This window comes from Anopheles aquasalis, chromosome 3 (genome assembly GCF_943734665.1).
Source record: "Anopheles aquasalis chromosome 3, idAnoAquaMG_Q_19, whole genome shotgun sequence".
NCBI classification, from domain to species: Eukaryota; Metazoa; Arthropoda; class Insecta; order Diptera; family Culicidae; genus Anopheles; species Anopheles aquasalis.
The window spans coordinates 23,411,596-23,430,561 of record NC_064878.1 but is presented as its reverse complement, the minus strand read 5'-3'; the positions used below and the strand labels follow the sequence as shown (position 1 = coordinate 23,430,561).

At 44.8% G+C, this 18,966-nt stretch overlaps 4 protein-coding genes across 4 annotated transcripts in view; 2 read left to right on the top strand and 2 right to left on the bottom strand.

Annotated features, from left to right (window-relative positions):
- Positions 1 to 877: 877 nt before the first annotated feature.
- LOC126576176 (uncharacterized) lies at positions 878 to 2,317 on the bottom strand. Its single transcript, XM_050237341.1, has 3 exons — positions 2,268 to 2,317; positions 1,400 to 2,193; positions 878 to 1,324 (listed from the first exon to the last, which is right to left on the bottom strand). Exon 2 carries the CDS (start codon positions 2,130 to 2,132, stop codon positions 1,458 to 1,460), a length of 675 nt encoding a protein of 224 aa, XP_050093298.1. The 5' UTR covers positions 2,133 to 2,193; positions 2,268 to 2,317; the 3' UTR covers positions 878 to 1,324; positions 1,400 to 1,457.
- A 218-nt stretch (positions 2,318 to 2,535) lies between these two features.
- LOC126575843 (uncharacterized) lies at positions 2,536 to 4,331 on the top strand. The gene is made up of 2 exons (XM_050236809.1): positions 2,536 to 2,657; positions 2,732 to 4,331. The coding sequence occupies exons 1-2, from the start codon at positions 2,616 to 2,618 to the stop codon at positions 4,136 to 4,138; spliced, it is 1,449 nt and encodes a 482-aa protein (XP_050092766.1). The 5' UTR covers positions 2,536 to 2,615; the 3' UTR covers positions 4,139 to 4,331.
- Positions 4,332 to 8,310: 3,979 nt separating this feature from the next.
- Positions 8,311 to 10,199, bottom strand: LOC126574378 (uncharacterized). Its single transcript, XM_050234556.1, has 3 exons — positions 10,190 to 10,199; positions 9,673 to 10,083; positions 8,311 to 8,813 (listed from the first exon to the last, which is right to left on the bottom strand). Exons 1-3 carry the CDS (start codon positions 10,197 to 10,199, stop codon positions 8,311 to 8,313), a joined length of 924 nt encoding a protein of 307 aa, XP_050090513.1.
- A 4,341-nt stretch (positions 10,200 to 14,540) lies between these two features.
- Positions 14,541 to 18,966, top strand: part of LOC126577151 (ADP-ribosylation factor-like protein 5B) — a 7,065-nt gene continuing 2,639 nt past the window's right edge. The window contains exons 1-2 of the mRNA XM_050238576.1: positions 14,541 to 14,886; positions 15,001 to 15,970. Coding sequence (XP_050094533.1) covers positions 15,925 to 15,970 — 46 coding nt within the window. The 5' untranslated portion in view covers positions 14,541 to 14,886; positions 15,001 to 15,924. The remainder of the gene's footprint in view (positions 14,887 to 15,000; positions 15,971 to 18,966) is intronic.

Below are 18,966 nucleotides of genomic sequence, written 5' to 3'. Positions count from 1 at the left end.
TCATATACGTGTGACGTCAGCAAAAAGAAATAGAAAAATAAACGCCACCGCCATTGGGCGGTAGCTCATCGACCAATCGCAGCGTAGTTCATTTGGTTCATTAGGGGGGGGGGGGGGGGGGGCACACGAGAGCACACGAAGGTGGGCTGCGTTCGGGTTTCACGAAAGTTGGTTCTTGGGTGCCTTGGCCCCTTGTTTCTCGGTTGGGACTGGGGAAGACGATTTGTATTGACTCGCTTATATGCCAGAACCAACCAAGTCCCATCTCAGAAACAACTTTTCTATAGTGAGAAAACCTTCTCACTGCGAACTGGGTCCTTTCTTCGAGCAGCTTCAGAAAAAGGTCGCAAGTTGGTAACAAAAACCTCCAGCCCCTTTGGTGAGAACGGGAATTGCGACCAACTTGCGACCTTTTTCCGAAGCACGTGCTCGGCTCGAATTTTGCTCGATTTTTTTCCCCTGATTTGCTCGAATTATTGGGTTTAACCGACAAACTTTGAACTATTTATCCCCTGAAGTTATGCAAATCGGTTGAATCGGTCTGCCCGAAAACAGTTAACTGCTCGAATTTGAATTTTAGCGTTTTCTATGCCGTCGTAAAGTGTGCTATTCAGCAGTCAAGCCACACTATTAAAAAGACACATTTTCCGACAAAGGATCGACAACTCGTTTTCGGATTTTCAGCTACCTTTTTGCGTTGGGATACGTGAACTATGGTTTTCTAAAAATGATTTTCGTCATATATTTGCACTGGTAAAGAGCATAAGTAAACTGTTTTAACTGAGCCCAATCTTGGCAGTATTGCATCAAGAGGAAGAAGCGACCGGATTATCTAAAAGTTTTTTGTGTTGTTTTATTTCATTTCTTGTTACCGAGCACATCATCTGTGGTATGGTAAATTCTGATATTCAACTGCAACGGCAGTTTTCAACATAACTAGCAGTTTCAGGTTCAAGTAAGACTCTGGCTCCTAGTGTCCAATTGATTGACTCATGCAATATGCTTCAATCGAATGCGTTGCAATTCCTCTTTCTTCAAATAATGGGCTTTCATATGGATGCGTAGTAATTCATCGACGAATTGAGTAACATTACAAGTGAAATTTAGTGCAGTACATGATGATAGAACCATTGCAATCTTGTTTGTTCAGCATGGAAGCAAGTATGGGGATAGATCCATTTTCTGCTATTCCCCGCGTGGTAATTCAAATTGGTATTTCAAATTGCTTCAAAGTGAAATGTTTTTTTCCAAGAAGTATTTGGCCAAGCATCTGGTCGGTAACGCTTGCCCCAAACAGTTTACTCAACGGTGCGTTTTTCAGTAGCTGAAATATTGGTGAAATTATCAATCAATCAGTCATTCAATCATCATTATAGCAGGTAATAATTAACATGTTTACCTAACATCGTCACATCTGTAGGTTTAGCCAAATCCTTTTGCAATCCATAAGGTTGTCCTTAGGATTGTACACATGGTGCCACCGTCGTCGTTAAACGCAAAAGCTGTTCGCGAAAATCCGCCCAGGACGGGATGATTTCGGGGTCACGGTGCTGCGTAACTTGCGTCAGAGTATCCTCGTCCAGCTTGCTCAACGCCAACGACACCAGCAATTCATCGATTAGCAGATTTCCACCCCTGGCGGTGACGGCGCGCGCAGCTACGATGGCCGTTTCGAACTCTCTGATGAGCCGCAGGATACGCTCGGATCTGGATAGGTGCGGGCAGCTCTCAAACGATACAATTTTGCGGAACTGAGCCAAAAATCCATTGTAAAACGTGTTCAAGGATTTCGCCGCGGGTGGCTTGGCACTATTATTCAGTCCCGTGGAACTAGTTGGCATTGCCTGCTTGTCAGCTGCTTCCAATCCATACTTAATTCTTTCCAGCCTACTGCGTGCAGAGAGATAGAAGTGAAGCAAATTCTTTCTACACATAGAATCGCCACTGAGTTCTTCAAATCGTGGCAGAAAACTATGCATTTCTGCATGTACTCGTTGAAGCTCCTCGTCAATAGTTTCCACCAAATCGGGATAGTCTTTAAAATCTTTATCCCGCAAATAAGAGACTATGTATAAAAATGCTGACCATACCGCCTCTTTCCGATTTTGCAAACGTTCACTCTCGGTAGACATCCTGTTGTTATCACGTTGTGGGGTCGGGTGTTATCAAAGATCTGCGACTGTCGAAGCGAAACTGAAAGCGGTTAAAACAAGAACAACGTTTCAAGATTACGTTTCGATGCGTGTTCTTCGGAAGCCCGTCCCAACCTCTCGTTCAGCGAATTACTGCCGATCACAGCACACTTTGTTAGCACCGGCGAAAGATCCAATTACCGGAAATCAGTTTGCCAAGAAAATTCGCGAATGTTGCTTTGATTCACACGCACACAGTGTGACGGCGCTTAAAAACAACTAGTTTTCTCGCTCTTTCCTCGGAGGATCGAAAGAGAAGACAAGTCGGTACCGTCGTGTTAAGTGAAAACAAAGGGAGCAAGTGGCGCGCACGCTGATGAAAATTTTCCACGCCAAGTAACGCGCAAGTGCTTGGAAGATCTAGAATTTTTACTAAATCTAGTACTGCTAGGGGTTTAGAACGTGTGTTGCTGGCCGGAAATCATGGCGTCGGAGCCGAATTATACTGAGCTATTGCCGAACGAGGTAAGTTGTAGTGAAATCCGGTTCCGGTGTTCCGGCAGTTCTTGCTAATCGCCTTCTAAAATCGTCCAAAACAGGTGCTGTGCATGGTGTTTGATCGTCTGGATGTGAAGAATGTAAAGAACTGTTCACTCGCCTGTAAGCGTTGGAAGGACATCATCTTCTATAGTGACTATGTGAAACGATTCGACATCAACATAAGTGTATTCAGTAATGCGGCCTCAAAGACAAATCCCATCGAGTCACTGCTGCAGAAGGCGAATCAACTGGCGCATACAAATCGAAGCTATCGTAATTTTTCTTTCCTTCTGGTGCAAGGTATGGAACCTCTTCAACCGATTTGGAAGATTATTCACCCAAAGCATACCAGCAACATGTACTCGCTGTATCTGAATTACATTTTTGTTCCGATAATGGATATGCTCCCAATGGTGATTGATGCGATCCCGTCGATGGCCCTGCTGCGAACGCTGGGTGTCTTGGAGGAGATCAGCGTGCGGCGCAACATTAGCCAATACAAACGCCAAGAGAACATACCACAGATTCGAAGTGCATCGCTCAAGGAGCTGACAATGCACTGCAAATATAAGTACACGATTGACACGCCGGAACTGAAAGTATTTAAAGGCGCACTGAGCGGACTTCTTCCACCGGACGGTGGCGATACGGAAGCGCTTGTGCTCGCCAAGTTGCAGCATCTGGAGATAACAGTGGAGAGCTGGCAATCACCTGACCAATCCATCGTTCGCCGCGTGCCGAATCTAGTGAAAATCAATTGGGACATTCCCGTGGCGGAAAATCTCTTCGTTGCCATGTGCAACTCATTCCCATCATTGATCGAGGCACGCTTTTCCAAGGAACTGTTTATTTCACGTCCAAACGTACTGAACCATCTCTCTAAACTTGCGCAGCTTCGTCGGCTATTTTTTTATATAATCGATATAGAGCAGGATGTGTTTGTTGACTTGTCGGAATTAACCCATCTGGAGGAGCTCGATCTGGGATTTACTCATGTAATGCCCATCAGTTTGCTGAGTTTTAGCAAGACGATTAAAAAGCTTGGCCTGCACCTCACTGCGAGCAATGGACACAGTCTGATGGAAATCATTACACGGAACTTAATGCAGCTGACGGAACTGGGTTTAGCGTGTCATTCCGCTCCGCTATCAACTAGTGTCCTGAAAACTTTACCCTCACTGCAACAATTGGAGGTACTCGTGTTCTCCCATTGCCATCTCAAAAAATCATTTTTCCACCAAATGAACGCACCCATGCATCGACTGCGATCTTTGCGCTTTCGCCATTGTGAACTCGAAACGACACAACTTCTGGGACTACGGGACAAGTTCCCTAATATAAAGAATCCGGAGTTCGATGAGTGCATAAGTAGCATCGAATCGGAGGGCGATAGAGACCAAAACGATGGTATCCAAGAGTTCTTGTTTGCTTTGGCAAGTCAGCTACAAGAAGCATTCCGTTTTTAACACGCTGGTTGTGTTATGAACTTTACGCAAATCTTGTAGCCATTCGTTTACTCAATGATACACATTAGCATAAGTATTTGTTCACGAATTACCGGAGAGGCGCTCCTATCTAGCGAAGAGAAGATAATGCTAGTTACGTTGAAAACTGCCGTTGCAGTTGAATATCAGCATTTACCATACCACAGATGATGTACTCGGTAATAAGAAATGAAATAAAATAACGCAAAGAACTTTTAGACAATCCGGTCGCTTCTTCCTCTTGCTGCAATAGTGCCAGGATTGAGCTTAGTTAAAAACAGTTTACTTAGGCTCGTTGTTTCACACTGGCACCGTCTTCCGGTGCTACTGTGGTTGTATTTCATTTTGCGGATTTTCCTAGTTCGAACACTATTATTGGGGTAAAATCAGTTGACGATATCGATGATCTGATCGCATAGGATTTGCTAAAAAATCACCCTAAAGGTGTTTCCTCCGTGGTAAGTTAGACGATGATAATTGAACAATGTTGCAATAAATTCTAATCTCTATCCGGTAGTTTCAGTTCGGTTTTCAATTTTTCTTTATCTTTCAGCGATGCTAGGCTTCGTCAGGAATGATAGACGACGACCCGAGAGTTATCCTGGAATGCATGTAACTAGGTAGCGAAATAATGAATTGTTTGCTGTTCGATTCGTATATATTTCCAAATTATGAGCAAAGATATTAGTTCTTGAATTTTAGTAACAACTCTAGTAGGAAAACCATGGATCTCAGTTAATCCGAATCTTCATCACAAGAAGTTTGCACCGGCGGCTTAGGACACGATAAACTTGGCGGCACAGGGCACGACGGTGTACGCGGCTCAGGGCACGATGCTGAGGGACAATGAGCGTCCTTAAAGCACAGCACGGTGCAGGTTTTAACCCAATGTTCCGATCCATTCAGTGACATGTATAAGCATTGATGCTGCGGATAGATTTTGCCTGGTAACAATTTACCTTCGTGATATGCTCGCCCCATGTAGAACGGATTACCATTGCCCGCGTGGCCCATTTCAACCGCATTTGGCGGGACGCTTCCGTAACTGCCGAAAATCCAATCGTAGTTTCCTTTGCGCAACAGTTGTCCATATGTTAATTTAATTTCTTTATCTGCATAGCTGATGTACGCCGCAGAATCGGCTTTCCCGGGAGTAAGTGCTCCCCTATACGTTCCTCTGAATGCGTAAAGCTTCTGCATGCCATCTTGACCAACTACCTCACACTCGGGTCGCTCAGAAACTCCTTCTACGAAGTCAACCCACTCTGCTTCTGTAACACCAAGGAAAATCGTTAGATCGATTTAGAGAGTGTAGATAATTTTCTGAAACTGATGTATACCCTGAACCATCTTTCGAACAGTCTTTAAGCAGAGTGTTCACAAAGAACACTTACAACAAGAGGGACAGCACCGCGCTCTATTTATACCAGAAAAATTCATTGCGCTGTGTCTTTGCGGTAAATGGATCATTCAAGACAAACCGCTAACCGACTCGGACGGGCTGATAGCGGTTTGGATTTTTTAAACCGAAGCAATTTAACGTTCGTTCTTATCTTTGCCCATATTACGGTTTGGTTAGCTATTGGTTTTTGCTTAAACGATAAACGATGCTTTTGCAATCGGACAAATTGAAATATTGACCATAATATCTCTTTCATCTCTGCACGACCGATCGGTAGAAATTGATCGCTACGCTGTATTTCTTATTTTATTTCGATTGGCTTTCCATTTTATGGGCGTATGCTTTTAAGGTCTTGTGTTTTACCTTATTCACATGAAGATTTAACATTTGTGTTTTTAGATATCTTTGTTTTTTGCTTTCGATTTATCATAATTTGATTTTAGTAACGCTTTCAATGGTTTCCTCAACTGTTTGCTGCAGTTTATGTAATCTTTAATTTTTATTCGCAATAAGTTGTTCCCAGAGATATAGTTTGCCGTTGTAGAGTGACTGTTATCTTATTGTCTCTTTCGTCTCTTTGCATTCAAAACTTCTAAAAGTTCTAAGTTCAATTCGCAAATAGCTTAATATTTGTTTCGTGGTCGGCGACATCCAAATGTGAGTTGGTTGATAAACCAACTAAGTCTGAATTAGAGTTATTTGATTTTGAATTTGATTTACTGCATTGCGATTCTTGTATATTCTCCCAACGTCTGTCTTATTAATATGCTAAGCTTCAATTTCCACTTCATGTTCTGCCCATTCATATTCATTTTCTAAATGTTTTATTGTTTTATGAAAACTGTAAAACCATGGACAGCAGTTAATCCAAATTGTCATCACAAGACTTTTGAGCTGGTGGCTTAGGACACGATGGTACTGGCGGCTTAGGACACAATGGTATTTGTGGCTTAGGACACACTGTGATGGGACAATAAACATCCTTAAAGCACAGTACTGTGTAGACTTTGGTCCAATGTTCTGACCCATTATATGCCATGTACAGGCATTCATGTTGAGGATAGATCTTGCCTGGGGTCAATGTTCCCTGGAGGAATGCTCGTCCATAATAGAACGGATTACCATTCGCGGCGTGCCCCATAACCACCGCATTTGGGGGGACGCTTCCGTAACTGCCGAAAATCCATTCGTAGTTCCCTTTGCGCAACAGTTGCCCGGATCTCTTTTTGATTTCCTTATCTGCATAGCTGACGTATGCCTCATGATCGGCTTTCCCTGGTGTAAGGGCACCCTCATAATAGGTTCTGAATGCGTAAATCTTCTTCGAGCGATCTTGACCAACTACCTCACACTCTGGTCTTTCAGAAATTCCTTCTACGAAGTCAACCCACTCTGCTTCTGAAACACCAAAGTAAAAACGTTTGTGCGATGTGCATTTACACGGCAGATTTGGTAGATTTGCAATTATTTATAATATACCTCGACCCATATTTGATCACTTTTTGGAACAGTCGTTCATCAGTCGCGCTTACGAAACTCGATCTTTATGCGCTATGTGATAAAAATGTCTAATAACAAATTGGTCCGTTACAGCTCCATTTATACCAGCATCCATCCATCGCTCTGTTCCGCAATGAGTTTGGATTCCCTCAGACGAAACGGTTTCCAGTAATCACAAACCGCACTAACCAGCTCTGGTTTGATAACGGTTTGTATATTTGAAACCAACCAAGGAATCCAAGATTGAGTGGTTAATTATCTTTGGCCATATTACATTGGTCATTTGTGTGCCAGAAAAGATGCTACAGTTTTTTTTATAATGTTTCTCTTATAAGTGTTTATGATGACTAATAGTTCCGACATGTCCGTATGGCCAATCACTGATAATGGATCGACACGTTGTCTAGAAATTGGTTTGGGACAAATTTGGTAATGATCGAAGAGGCACATTTTGCATGAACATTCAAATATACAAATACCATTTCTCTCTATGTATAAGAACAATCAACTAGAATCTTACCATGAATGGAAGACACAGTTAGAAGCTTGCATACAACGTAGATAATGTTTCATGGCTATTCGATTAGAAGGATCAAACTGTTATGTGTGTGAATAAGGTGTTTTATCTTATTCCAGCTCTTCTTGCTGACTCGTATTGTTATAAAGTAATTCAAGCTGATTAAATTGTGTTAAAATGCACTTCTATATCGCCGACAATGGTTTCCAATCAGCTTTTACAGGTCGGCGACAAGCAGCATTCCTTTGTTAACATTGCCAGATATCGATCCCTTAGCTTTGAAAAATGCTCAACTATTCCCTCCGAAGTGTGTTAGACGACAAATATCGGACATTGTAGCAGTTAATCCTAATTTTTTTTTTGTTTTGCAGATTTTCAATTTTGTTCATCTTCAAGTGATCGAGTACCGTCAAAAGTGATACGTAATGAGTAACAGATTAAGCGGCATTGAGTAATGAAAAGATGCACTGGAGATGCATAAAGGGAGCTAACCGGAAATGCGTGTGAGTAGTCAGCAAGTTTTTTTCAACTTTTTCTTTTAAATCGTCAATTCAAAGCATGGGGCAAAGAATTGATGATTGGGCCTACCCTGGCCTTGTTTTTGGCATGAACAACTTATGAATGACACTAAATTTTAGATTACAGATAATTACATACGACACAATTGTTTTCATTTTCTAAATGATTGTATTACTTTGCGAAAGGTTGAATATCATCGATTGATTGAGTGATTGATTAACTCAACTCATCACATGGTTTCGGAATCGACGACTTGGGGGACGATGTTGGCTTAGGGCACGATGGTGAGGGACAATAAACATCCTTATAGCACAGTACGGTGTAAGTATCAATGCGATGTTCTACTCCATCATAAGGAATGTACAAGACTCCATGCGGAGGGTAGATCTTCCCAGGTGTTAAAGTACCATTGATAACAGCTCGCCCCATATAAAGTGGACTACCATCGGCCATGCTGCCCATTATAACGGCATTTGGTGGAACGCTTCCGTTTTTCCCGTAAAGCCATTCGTAGTTTCCTTTGCGCAAAAGTTGCCCGGTAGTCACTTCGATTTCTTTGCCAGCATAGCTAATGAATGCCCTATGAACGGCTTTCCCTGGGGTCACGGCTCCCTCATAAGTTTTTCTGAACGCGTAAATCTTCATCGAACCATCTTGACCAACTATCTCACATTCTGGCCGCTCAGAAACTGCTAGCTGAAAGTCGACCCACTCTGACTCTGAAACATCAAATAAAACGTGTAATTTAGATAAGAGAGATAATTGTAAAAGTTAAACCATACCTCGAACCATCTTTCACCACTTTTTCAAACAGTAGTTTACCAGTCGTGCTTGAGAGGAACTCGACCTTTAGTAACAAAAATGTTAAATAACAACTTAGGTCATTGCTGCTCTATTTATACCAGACAATCGGTTTTTCTGTTCCACAATGAGATTGAATTGGTTTGTGGTAAGCGAATCACTTACGACTAACCGCTAACCGACTGATGGCGGATTGATAACGAAAAAACAAGTAACCAATCAACACCAAATGCTGACCAGTTCAGTCTTTAGCTAAATTTTAGTTGGGTTTTGTGGTCAAGCGATAGGAATGATTCGTGACGGTGATACAATTTGATCCAGAACGGAGATCCTGATCATGGTCCGTAGTTTTGGCTTTCCAAAGAGAACCTTTTCACCTTGTATCTTTGTCGTTGATCGATGGATAAATTTTAAAATACATCTATTAAAGGATGCTAATGAGAAAATTTAATGTTTTTTTCTTTTAGGTATTTGTGCATCATTGATCAAACAACTCGTCCATGTATCCTCAGAAGCGATAGACAACGAAGTCACGCGGTATTCGATAACGGATAGGTAAAGTTAAATAAAAGAGAACTGGCAGACAAATGATGATTAATCCAATTCGAACTAGTTTTAGGCATAGAAAGCACTACACGAACGTGGTATTCTCCAAATGTTTTTATTGCGGAATGGATCCTGGAAAACCATGGACACCCACCAATTAATCTAAGTTGTCATCACAAGATTTTTGAACCGGTGGTTTAGGACACGATGGTACTGGCGGCTCAGGGCAACTTGGTATTTGCAGCTTAGGGCACACGGGACAATGGACATCCTTATAGCAAAGCACGGTGTAGACTGTTATGTAGTGTTCTTTCCCGCCATATGGAATATACAAGTATCCAGCGGGAGGATCAATCTTCCCTGGTGTCAAAGCATCATTGACCATAGCTCGCCTTATATAAAGTGGACTACCATTATCGTTATGGCCCATTATGACGGCATTTGGAGGCACGCTTCCGTTTTTTCCGTAAACCCATTCATAGTTTCCTTTGCGCAAAAGTTGTCCGGACGACACTTCAATTTCTTTACCTGCATAGCTGATGTATGCCTTATGAACGGCTTTACCTGGGGTCAAGGCTCCATTATAAATTTTTCTGAACGCGTAAATCTTGTTCAAACCATCATGACCAACTACCTCGCAATCTGGTCGATCATAAACATCATAGCGAAAGTCAACCCACTCTGTCTCTGAAACAACCATTGAAATGTGTGATCATTTAGGCAGATAATTGCAAAAACTAAAACATACCTCGAACCATCTTTCGCCACTTTTTCAAACAGTAGTTCACCAGTTGTGCTTGCGAGGAACACTCGATCTTATACCTTTGGTGACAAAAATACCTAGAAACAAGATAGACCATTGCTGTGTCTATTTATACCAGAAAATCGATTGTTCTGTTTCACAATGAGATTAGATTCCCACAAACGAAATGGTGTGCGGTGAACGAAACACTCAAAACTAGCCGCTAAATTACTATATGGCGAACTGATAACGGTTTGAATATTTGAAACAACAAAAGCAACACAACTACACCAAACCGGTTTACCCGTTTGTTGTTATCTGTGACCCAATTGTGGTTTGGCTAACCAACGTTGTGCTTAAGCTATCTAATTAGCTATTAAACAGGGATACTGTTTTGTGCAATGTTACCGTTCTATAAGGAGGATAAGGATACGCTGAGCGTCGTGTATGAATTGTTCCCCGGAACAGGAGCCAGATGGCGAGTCGTCACCGGGAAATCCGGGACCAACCGTAAGCGCCTTTCCCCACAAGTGCCAGGGTGGCGAACCAGATTGTATCCAAGGACTGACCCGAGGGAGAACAGACAGCAACAGCAATGGAATTTATACGATCGTTGAACTGAAAGTAATTCTTACTCGGGAAAATTGAACAACGAATCCAAAAACAATTCAAGACAATAAAAGGGATGGAGGCGCACGGTTGGAAGAAAAAACGAACGATAGAGAAGTGTAGAAAACGGTGTACCCACCGCTTGTACATCTTGGATGATTCCCTCGAAAGGCTAGATTTGTATGTTAAGTGGAGAATAAACCGGGGAGGATATGGGGCACAACTACTACTGAGACGGGACATTAGTCAAAATGTGTTTCATGTTTTGCCATGGATTAAGCATGTTTACTTCTTTCTTTGAAGTTAGATCATTTATCGACAAGGTTCTTAAGGACAACTAAAACAAAATGCTACTACAAACGGTTAGGGAGAGAGTGAAGGAGTGATAAAGAGAGAGAGAGAGAGTGCAATCGCAAGGAAGGACACATGGAATTTATAAATAAATGAAATACGTTACCCACCGCCATTCGTATAAAGATGTTGACTTCACTTTGTCTTGCATTGATTGCGATTCCGAAACTGTGCAGTAAGTAAGAGAAAAATTGGACTGTTCTACTGTAAAACGCGCTTTACTTTTGCGTGAGTATTTTTGGTTGCCGTTTGCAATTTCTGCTTCGCCGCCTTCGGCGTGATGCTGGCGTCCCGCGCCCCCAGGATGGACGCTAGTATGGCCATCGTATTTACATAGCGCAACAGCCCTATTTTTCCCGGCGTCTCCCCGGTCCACGTACACCGAGTCAACAACTCCGGTGCAAACAGCATCCCCATTTTAAAGCGGTACGCTTCCTTCATCTTCTCCAACACACGTTGCCGGAACGTCTCCGACGCCCCAGCGTTGGTCTCAAACTGTTCCAATTGTTCCAGAGTGACAATTGGAAGATTTGAAGGCGCCGGATGTCCCTGCTTCTCTCCCGTCGTCTCTGCTCCCACCAGGACCGCACATCGCGCCTCCAGCACCTCGATGCTACGGTCCCGTTGATGCAATTCGCTGGCCAGCTGCTCCACCATGGCCTCGGAATTGATGGACAGTTCCTTGTACCTTACGGAATCCTGCGGAAACGATAAAGAGTTAGTATGGAGGTTAGGTATGGTGCCATGGTGATGGAGTTGCATAAGTGGCTGCTCATCGCTGTTGCAATCCACGAGCCGGCAGTCGATCGCCAGTCTCCAGTGATATCTAAACGTGGAAAATGGAATCGAGTGATAATGAAAACCAAATGCCTGCCAGTGATTGGAAGCAAAAGCTGGAACGCTACAAACGGGCCCAATCCAGCCTTTTCCAAACGATCGGTAAGTATATGCATACTTTAACGGCATTTTAGTAGCACTGTCATTATCGCTGCATAGATTTGTGAAAGAGGCCACCGGCCGTTCTAATGCCGTTAATTTCTATTGAAGAACGGTCGAAAATTGCAAGAATCCAGCCTGAATCTGAGCCTGAGCACGTGCCCATTATTGTGCCGACGGATGAGGCGGATGGCTCGGCCGCTATTACGTTGCATGCAGTCTCGGGCGGCCTGTTATGGTGCCGTGGCATAGGTACAATGAGTGCAATGTGCTAGTTTTTATTACTTGCCATGCGCATGAAATGTTAAATCTTTCCCTTTTCGCAGAAGAAACATTGCGCCCGTTCCATCGGACATTGGAAAAAATGCGCGACATATCCATCCGGGTCCACACGGATGGAGTACCGGCCAAGAACGCGGCCGGAGAATTGTTTCATTTGTGGCCAATTAATATCGAGATATTCCATCGTGAACATGAAATAGGCCAACACGAAGCCGGGTTGTGGGTGGGGACGGCAAGCAGTTCTGCAATGAAGCAGACACTCTGCACACGTTCAACGCTAAGCTAAGAACAACTTTCACTCTCGATCTGGAGGCACGAGCGTTAGTAACGGGTATGTATATTCACGTCTTACCGTCGTCTAAATGCTTTATACTTACTTACTAACCAGTTGCATATTCCTATTTTCTACTACACAGGCACCAGTTATCCAACGGCTGTGGCAGTTTGCTTCATGTGCAAGTGTAAGGGCAAGAAGGGGGGGTTAATGGCTGCACTGAATTCCCTTTCCAAAAGTGCGAGCTGAGGGAAGACCTAGAATTCCGTGCAGGCGTTTATACATAGAGAGAACGCCCTCACCAAAAAACAGTGAACAGCCCGCTTCTGCAGATTCATCATGTTGACATGATCAACGATGTATCGCCGGGGGATGTACATAATTTTCAATTATATTTTTTGTTTGTTTGCACGATGCTGATTCTGTGTTGACCGGCAAAAATTCGCTGCGTCTTTTTATTTCCATTAGAATTTTAAGTAGCGATTACTATTTTGATTACATATATTAGTTTTGGCCCAGGATGTACGAAGGAATGGGAATTTGGAAAAAAAAATCCACAGCTAGATTTGAGCGCCATCAATTAAAACTTAAAGAAGTATGCTTGACTACAACAGAAAATCCTATTTTCCAATTAGTTTCTAGTATAATAGACGCGCCGGTTGTTGAAGAAGCATTGGAGTACGACAAACCGCAGTATTTGCGGGAACAAGGGGTACTTATGTTAAAAACAAAAATATATACCTTGAAAGAGAATTCGAAAGAAGACGGTTGGATGTTAACCCATAATAGAGAAATTATGTATATATTAAGTTTTTTGCCCAATTATAAAATTAAAGCTAGGAAACTAAAATCATTCGTAAAAATAGCAGCTTTTAAAGATAAGGCGCTGCTTCCATTAGACCGACAGGGTGACTTAGAACTTTCTGAAATGTTTGTAAATAGATCATCTAATACAAATAGCTCCTCCTTAGAATATTTTGGGGTAGACAGAATACTATGTAAGCTTGCGGCAGTTAATGTTAAAAATTTCACATATTTTATGCCAGTGCTAACAACACTCCCTGAGCGAGTGTTGTAAATAACATGTTTGTAAGATATTACTAGTTAAAATATATTCAATTTATCATCTGAACTGCCATTGCTTTATGCTTTAAGATTCCACGCTTGGAAGTTCGTAAAAGTTCGAAACAATTAATTTAATTTAAAGTTGTGTTGATTTGTTTGTTCATCAATCTTTCCTTTAGACGTAGAACAAATGTCTGAATTTGTTTCAGTTATTTCAAAGGATTCTCCTACAAGGCGTCGAAAATCATTCTCTTCTTTAGTTTTGACAACAAAAGTAAACGACCATCTTTTTACATATGTTACATAGCTGTTATCATTCACCTGATTGCCGCTGTCGTGGCCGGTTGTACGTGGGCGGAGGGGATCGGTCGCATCGGAGCCATGGATGGCTGGTTAGGCTGAACAAGATCCTCCAAATTATCCGTCGATTCTGCCATATTGGGTGTTCGTCCTAAATAGCGTTCCTCACACACTGCTCTCACGCCTTTAAAGGGAATTCAAAAATCAATCATTCCACCATTCGCCTAAGTAGAATCAATTTGCTTACCCAGATTTGGAACAACGGAACAATAGAACAACAGAAAACCACAATTTCCACCATTTTCCGAAATCGGCACGGCTGCTGAAGGCAATGGACCAAAATGAGCGTCCATTTGAATGTTTGCTTGCAGTAATGCGGCGTGAAATGTATACCGAATTTGGTCCAGATCGTTCATAGGGTGTGTTTCTGGCCACAAGACGCCTAAGCTTCAATGTGGTAGCGGCAGGTCGGGAATCACCTGTTTAAGACACATCAGATGAGAGTGAGTGAGAAAAAGCATTTTCGTAGGTGTACTTTTGGTGTACCTTTGAAATCGCCCGTAAAAGCACTCTTTCCGCGTAAAATCGCTGTAAAAAGGGCGAAATTCTTCACATTTCTGCTCTATTCCACGTCCTGGACCAACAAACTGTGCTCTGGTCGTGGATCCCGTTGGAATGGTAAGCCAGGAAAGTGCAAGACGCTTGCAAACCTGCACCCGCCCGCAGCACGCAAAGTTTCACGAATAGAACCACGAACCACGGGCTCTATTTGCTTTTGCCACGCTCCGGAAACAAATCCACCAACTGCAGAGAGTACGGAAATCTGTGGCCGAGACACACGGGTATCTCAAAAGGGCATCGGAAACCGCACGCAGCAAGTACAAAGGTTCGTGATACCGCAACGATCTTGCAACAACAATCGAGGAAAAAGGCCAAAAAAGCAAACAGTGTTGGAACGGCCGAGTAGTGATTGCGATAATCAATTTCTACTATTTCGCAGGATCGGCGAGGGCCGGATACTGTGACGAGTATTAACTCATCCACGAACGTGCGTGCGTGCATTGTGATTTGTGGCGAAGGAGGCGGCCTTGCTTGGAAGAACTTTGTTCCTGTCGCTGCCCTCTCCGTCGTTTATCACGGTTTATCACATCGTCGCCTTGTGGTCCTCCGTGTGGCAACAACGTCTGGCTGTGACTGACTGGTTATCTCAGGAGGTATCCGCGGGGTCACGCGTGCTCTCGTTGCCAACCTGTCGTCGACATGGAGCAGCTGTGCAAAGGTTGCTGAACGACCGTGAATCCGCGTGAAGGACTATCACGACGGCAACCGCCTCTAGGAAATTGGTGACGAGCATTTCTGCCTTCGCTGCACCTCAAAACACCACCCTCTGGTGTGCTGGTATGTTGGCCGTTGTCCGCGAATCGAGTGAGTAAGCGCGAGTAAACAACAATTAGAGTGAAAACGGCCCCCGGAACGGAGAAAGAAAGCCAAAGTCGATCGAGCAACAACACAACAAAATACACTTTCGCTTCGCTGGCGGCGGGATTCGCATCGGCTAACAATCAAGCAAGGTGGCGCGGTGAAAAGCGAAAAGGAAAGCTCACTTCCCAGCTGTGCGGTGTTCGTTTTGCGTGTTGTGTGTAGATTTGAATGAAGAAAAAGTGCAACAACAAAGTGTGCTAATTGGCGGGGACGTCCGCCTAGTGATATAGAATGGCGTTGTAGTCCTAGTCGGCCTCGGTGGAGTGTTGTGTTGTGCGGCCAGAGTGTAGTGGTCCGTGTGCAGGAAGTGGAAAACGCGAGAAGAAGATCCTAAAGGAGCCCATTCTTGTTTACACAACTGTTACCATCATCCTTGCGACGATAAGGAAGAAGATACACCGGAACTGCATCTCCTGCTTCTGCCAGCTACTACGCCGCCGACATGGGGCTGCTGTTTGCCAAAATATGGAGCCTTTTTGGCAACGAAGGTATGGACACAGCACACCGTGGTGAAGGGGGACACACGACGCAACAGCACCACCGTTAAAAAGGAAGTTCATTGGCCTACTTTGCTGCAGGGTGGCCTCTTGGTGGGTTGTGTTGCACCTTCTTACATCGACGATTCCACCGTCTTTTACGGTTTCCTCCCCACCGTCTTTACTCGTCGTTTCCGTTACCGCAAAGTGAAAGGTCTATGGTCTCGATCACGGTCATCATCCTCCTGCGCCAACACCACAACCCAGAGCATCACGAACCTCGCACCGCGGTTTGTTTTTTTGTCGCGCTACGTTTCACTTCCAGCATCATCATCATCATCGTCACTGTCCCCACCCCCCATGGCTGCTGTAATGGTTATCAGCCAGATGAATGACTTCGCAGTGCCACCATCCCCGTCGCACCTCCCCCCTAGAGCGCGAACAGAGTGTCCTTCGCTCGCTGCTTATCATGTTGTTGGGGGGCCCTTGTTGTAGTCAACATGTAGCACATCGGAGCTGGGCTTCCGTTTGAAGGCAATGAGCGGTGCGAAAGGTGTGCTTGGATTTGGATCTACTACACCACAGCACGACCACACCAGATACCGATAGAGCTGGGGCTCGTGGAATGGATTATTAAAATGCGTTTCTCTTTGCGCTTCGACGAAATGATCGTTGCATCGGCAACAGCGTCGCAGATATGCCAAGCCAATGAAAACGAGATGGACTAATGGATTACTAAACGTCCATTTCAGTAGCCGCTTCGAAATATCCACACCGTGATCCGTGATGCGCGGGGATCAGTGGTTGGCAACGCCGAGGGAATCGGCGCATGGTGCACGCTCTTCGCTCTGATCAACAGGTTTCCGCGCGTGGTTCACATATTCCGGCGAACCGTTTCTCACGAGAGCGCCGCGCACACAGCTGCCTAACGACCGTAGGTTTGCTACGATCAATCGTGAAGCGGTTCTGTGGCTTTAACCGTGCGCCCCTTCGCTCCTTACTATTGGGCTCCGGTGCGCGAGCAAAGCTAACTTTAAAACTTTTCGAAGGTCAACGTTGTGAAAGTGAAACCGTTCGCTCGCTCGCTCGATGGCTAGCTAGTTGGCCCGAAAAATGTTGGTCACCCGTCGTGTCACGATGTCCGCATCCGCGCGCCCAGGGTTCGTGGTGGTTGTGTTTTGTGCGTCATGCTCCATTTACTTTCTTCGATTTTAAAACGTTAAGTGGCCGTACTTCGTTTCTTTGTCTCTCCTGTGGACCACTCGAGATTGTCATCCCCTTGAGGAATAACACTCTGTTGTTGCTCAAATCAAACGGTTTTCCAGTAGCAGTTAGTAGTAGTAGGCCGCGCCCCATCGCGCTAGGCCTTCAGCGACAGATCAGGCCTTAATCAGCGAAAACGTGATTTGTTTTCAGAGAATGAGAAGCTACTCTGCGATAGGAGAGGCTGCTTTGAGCGCCCCGTGGCCATAGCTCCCCGACTATGCTTGGAGGGCTGTTGGGCAGGGCTGACGAGATGATAATTTCGATCTGACAGAAGGGTAACACGGCCGCCCGATTGCCGGAACCGCTTAGCGGGCGCGATGTGGTTGAATGTCGCCAATAATACATTAGAGAGTAAATATAGTCGCACATTTCTGCTGATTTATAACAACATCGCTAACGAGGTGTGGGGCGGCAGGTCACTTTCCCTGTGGCCGCACTCGTGACACTATATACTCCCCCGTCCCCGCAGGGGAAACGTGGTTTGCATTTGAAACCATCCTTCAGGTCACCAACAGCGTGCGCGCGCCCCGTGAGACCGTGCGTCGTTTGCACGTGTCCGGCAAGCAAAGAAGCTCGTTAGGCTCGTGCGCCAGTCAAACAAGAAAACAACCAGCCTCGCCTCGGTACGTACCGGTTGCACAGGATCGTGACGAGGCTCTACGGCGGCAGCATCACCGATAGTTTCGTTCCACGTGTGGCGTGATGTCGTCGTGCGCACTGGATGGCAGCAACCATGTCCATGCCCCGCACACTGCGATATCGATCGGCTCTACTGTTCCCCAAGGCGTCCCCCCGAAGACATCAGGTTTGCCGGCCTACTAAACTCTAATCTGATTGCTTAAAAATTGCGTCAACAGTCGAGTAACCAACCGACGTGTTTACAGTTGATGCAATCTGGCAAAGGCAGAAACAGAGTGGACCCAGCAACCACCCGCCCGCTGCACCAAAACCGTCCGGTCATGCGTGGGATAATCGAGAAACCGTGCGAGCGAGAGTGATTCCGGAGTTCGGATAATGTCACGGTCGATCGACCATTACCAGGGGGGATCGTACATCGAGAGGCTGGTTGCGCGGTCCACCTTCATTCACCCCCTATATGAGATAGTCGCCATCCAGTTTCCTAAATTGTCGCACCAACACACTCCATCGGTCTTGCGCTCTCTGGAATGTAGTGTAACCAGCGTACTTTAGCTTTAATTGACAATTATGGTCACGGTGGAAGGGAGTGATGCGGCTACTGGTGCTGCTGTTTGCCTTGCTTGGAATGTACCACCATAAACACCCCCCCGCGAGCGATAGTGCGGGCTTTAGGAGCTTAGCGGTGAATGCCCCTCCATTGTGTAGCCCCCGGAGCGAACTCCCGCCCCGAAAGGGTAAATTCTCTGTTACATGATATGGACCGGTGAGCTAATCCCCGATCTCCTATAACACGCAGCTTGGTCGTTAGATCTTAGGTGGTATAGGTCTCGTACTGTGGCTTATGATATCGGAGAAGAAGGAACCGACATCTCTGTTGGCATTATGATAGGAGTGAGATGTTCTGCATGCGCATACGTTCACACACCTTTATTGCCTTAAGAGCTGTAGCCCGTAGAATACGTGACCCCGATTACGGTTTAATATTGTTACAAGCGATGTGTTTTTACACATCGTAAATCGCGCTCGCTTTTACGACGCGCGTACGTGCTAATTAGTCACACGGCACGCCAGCGGTCGTTTCGATATGTGTAAGTTTGTTGGCC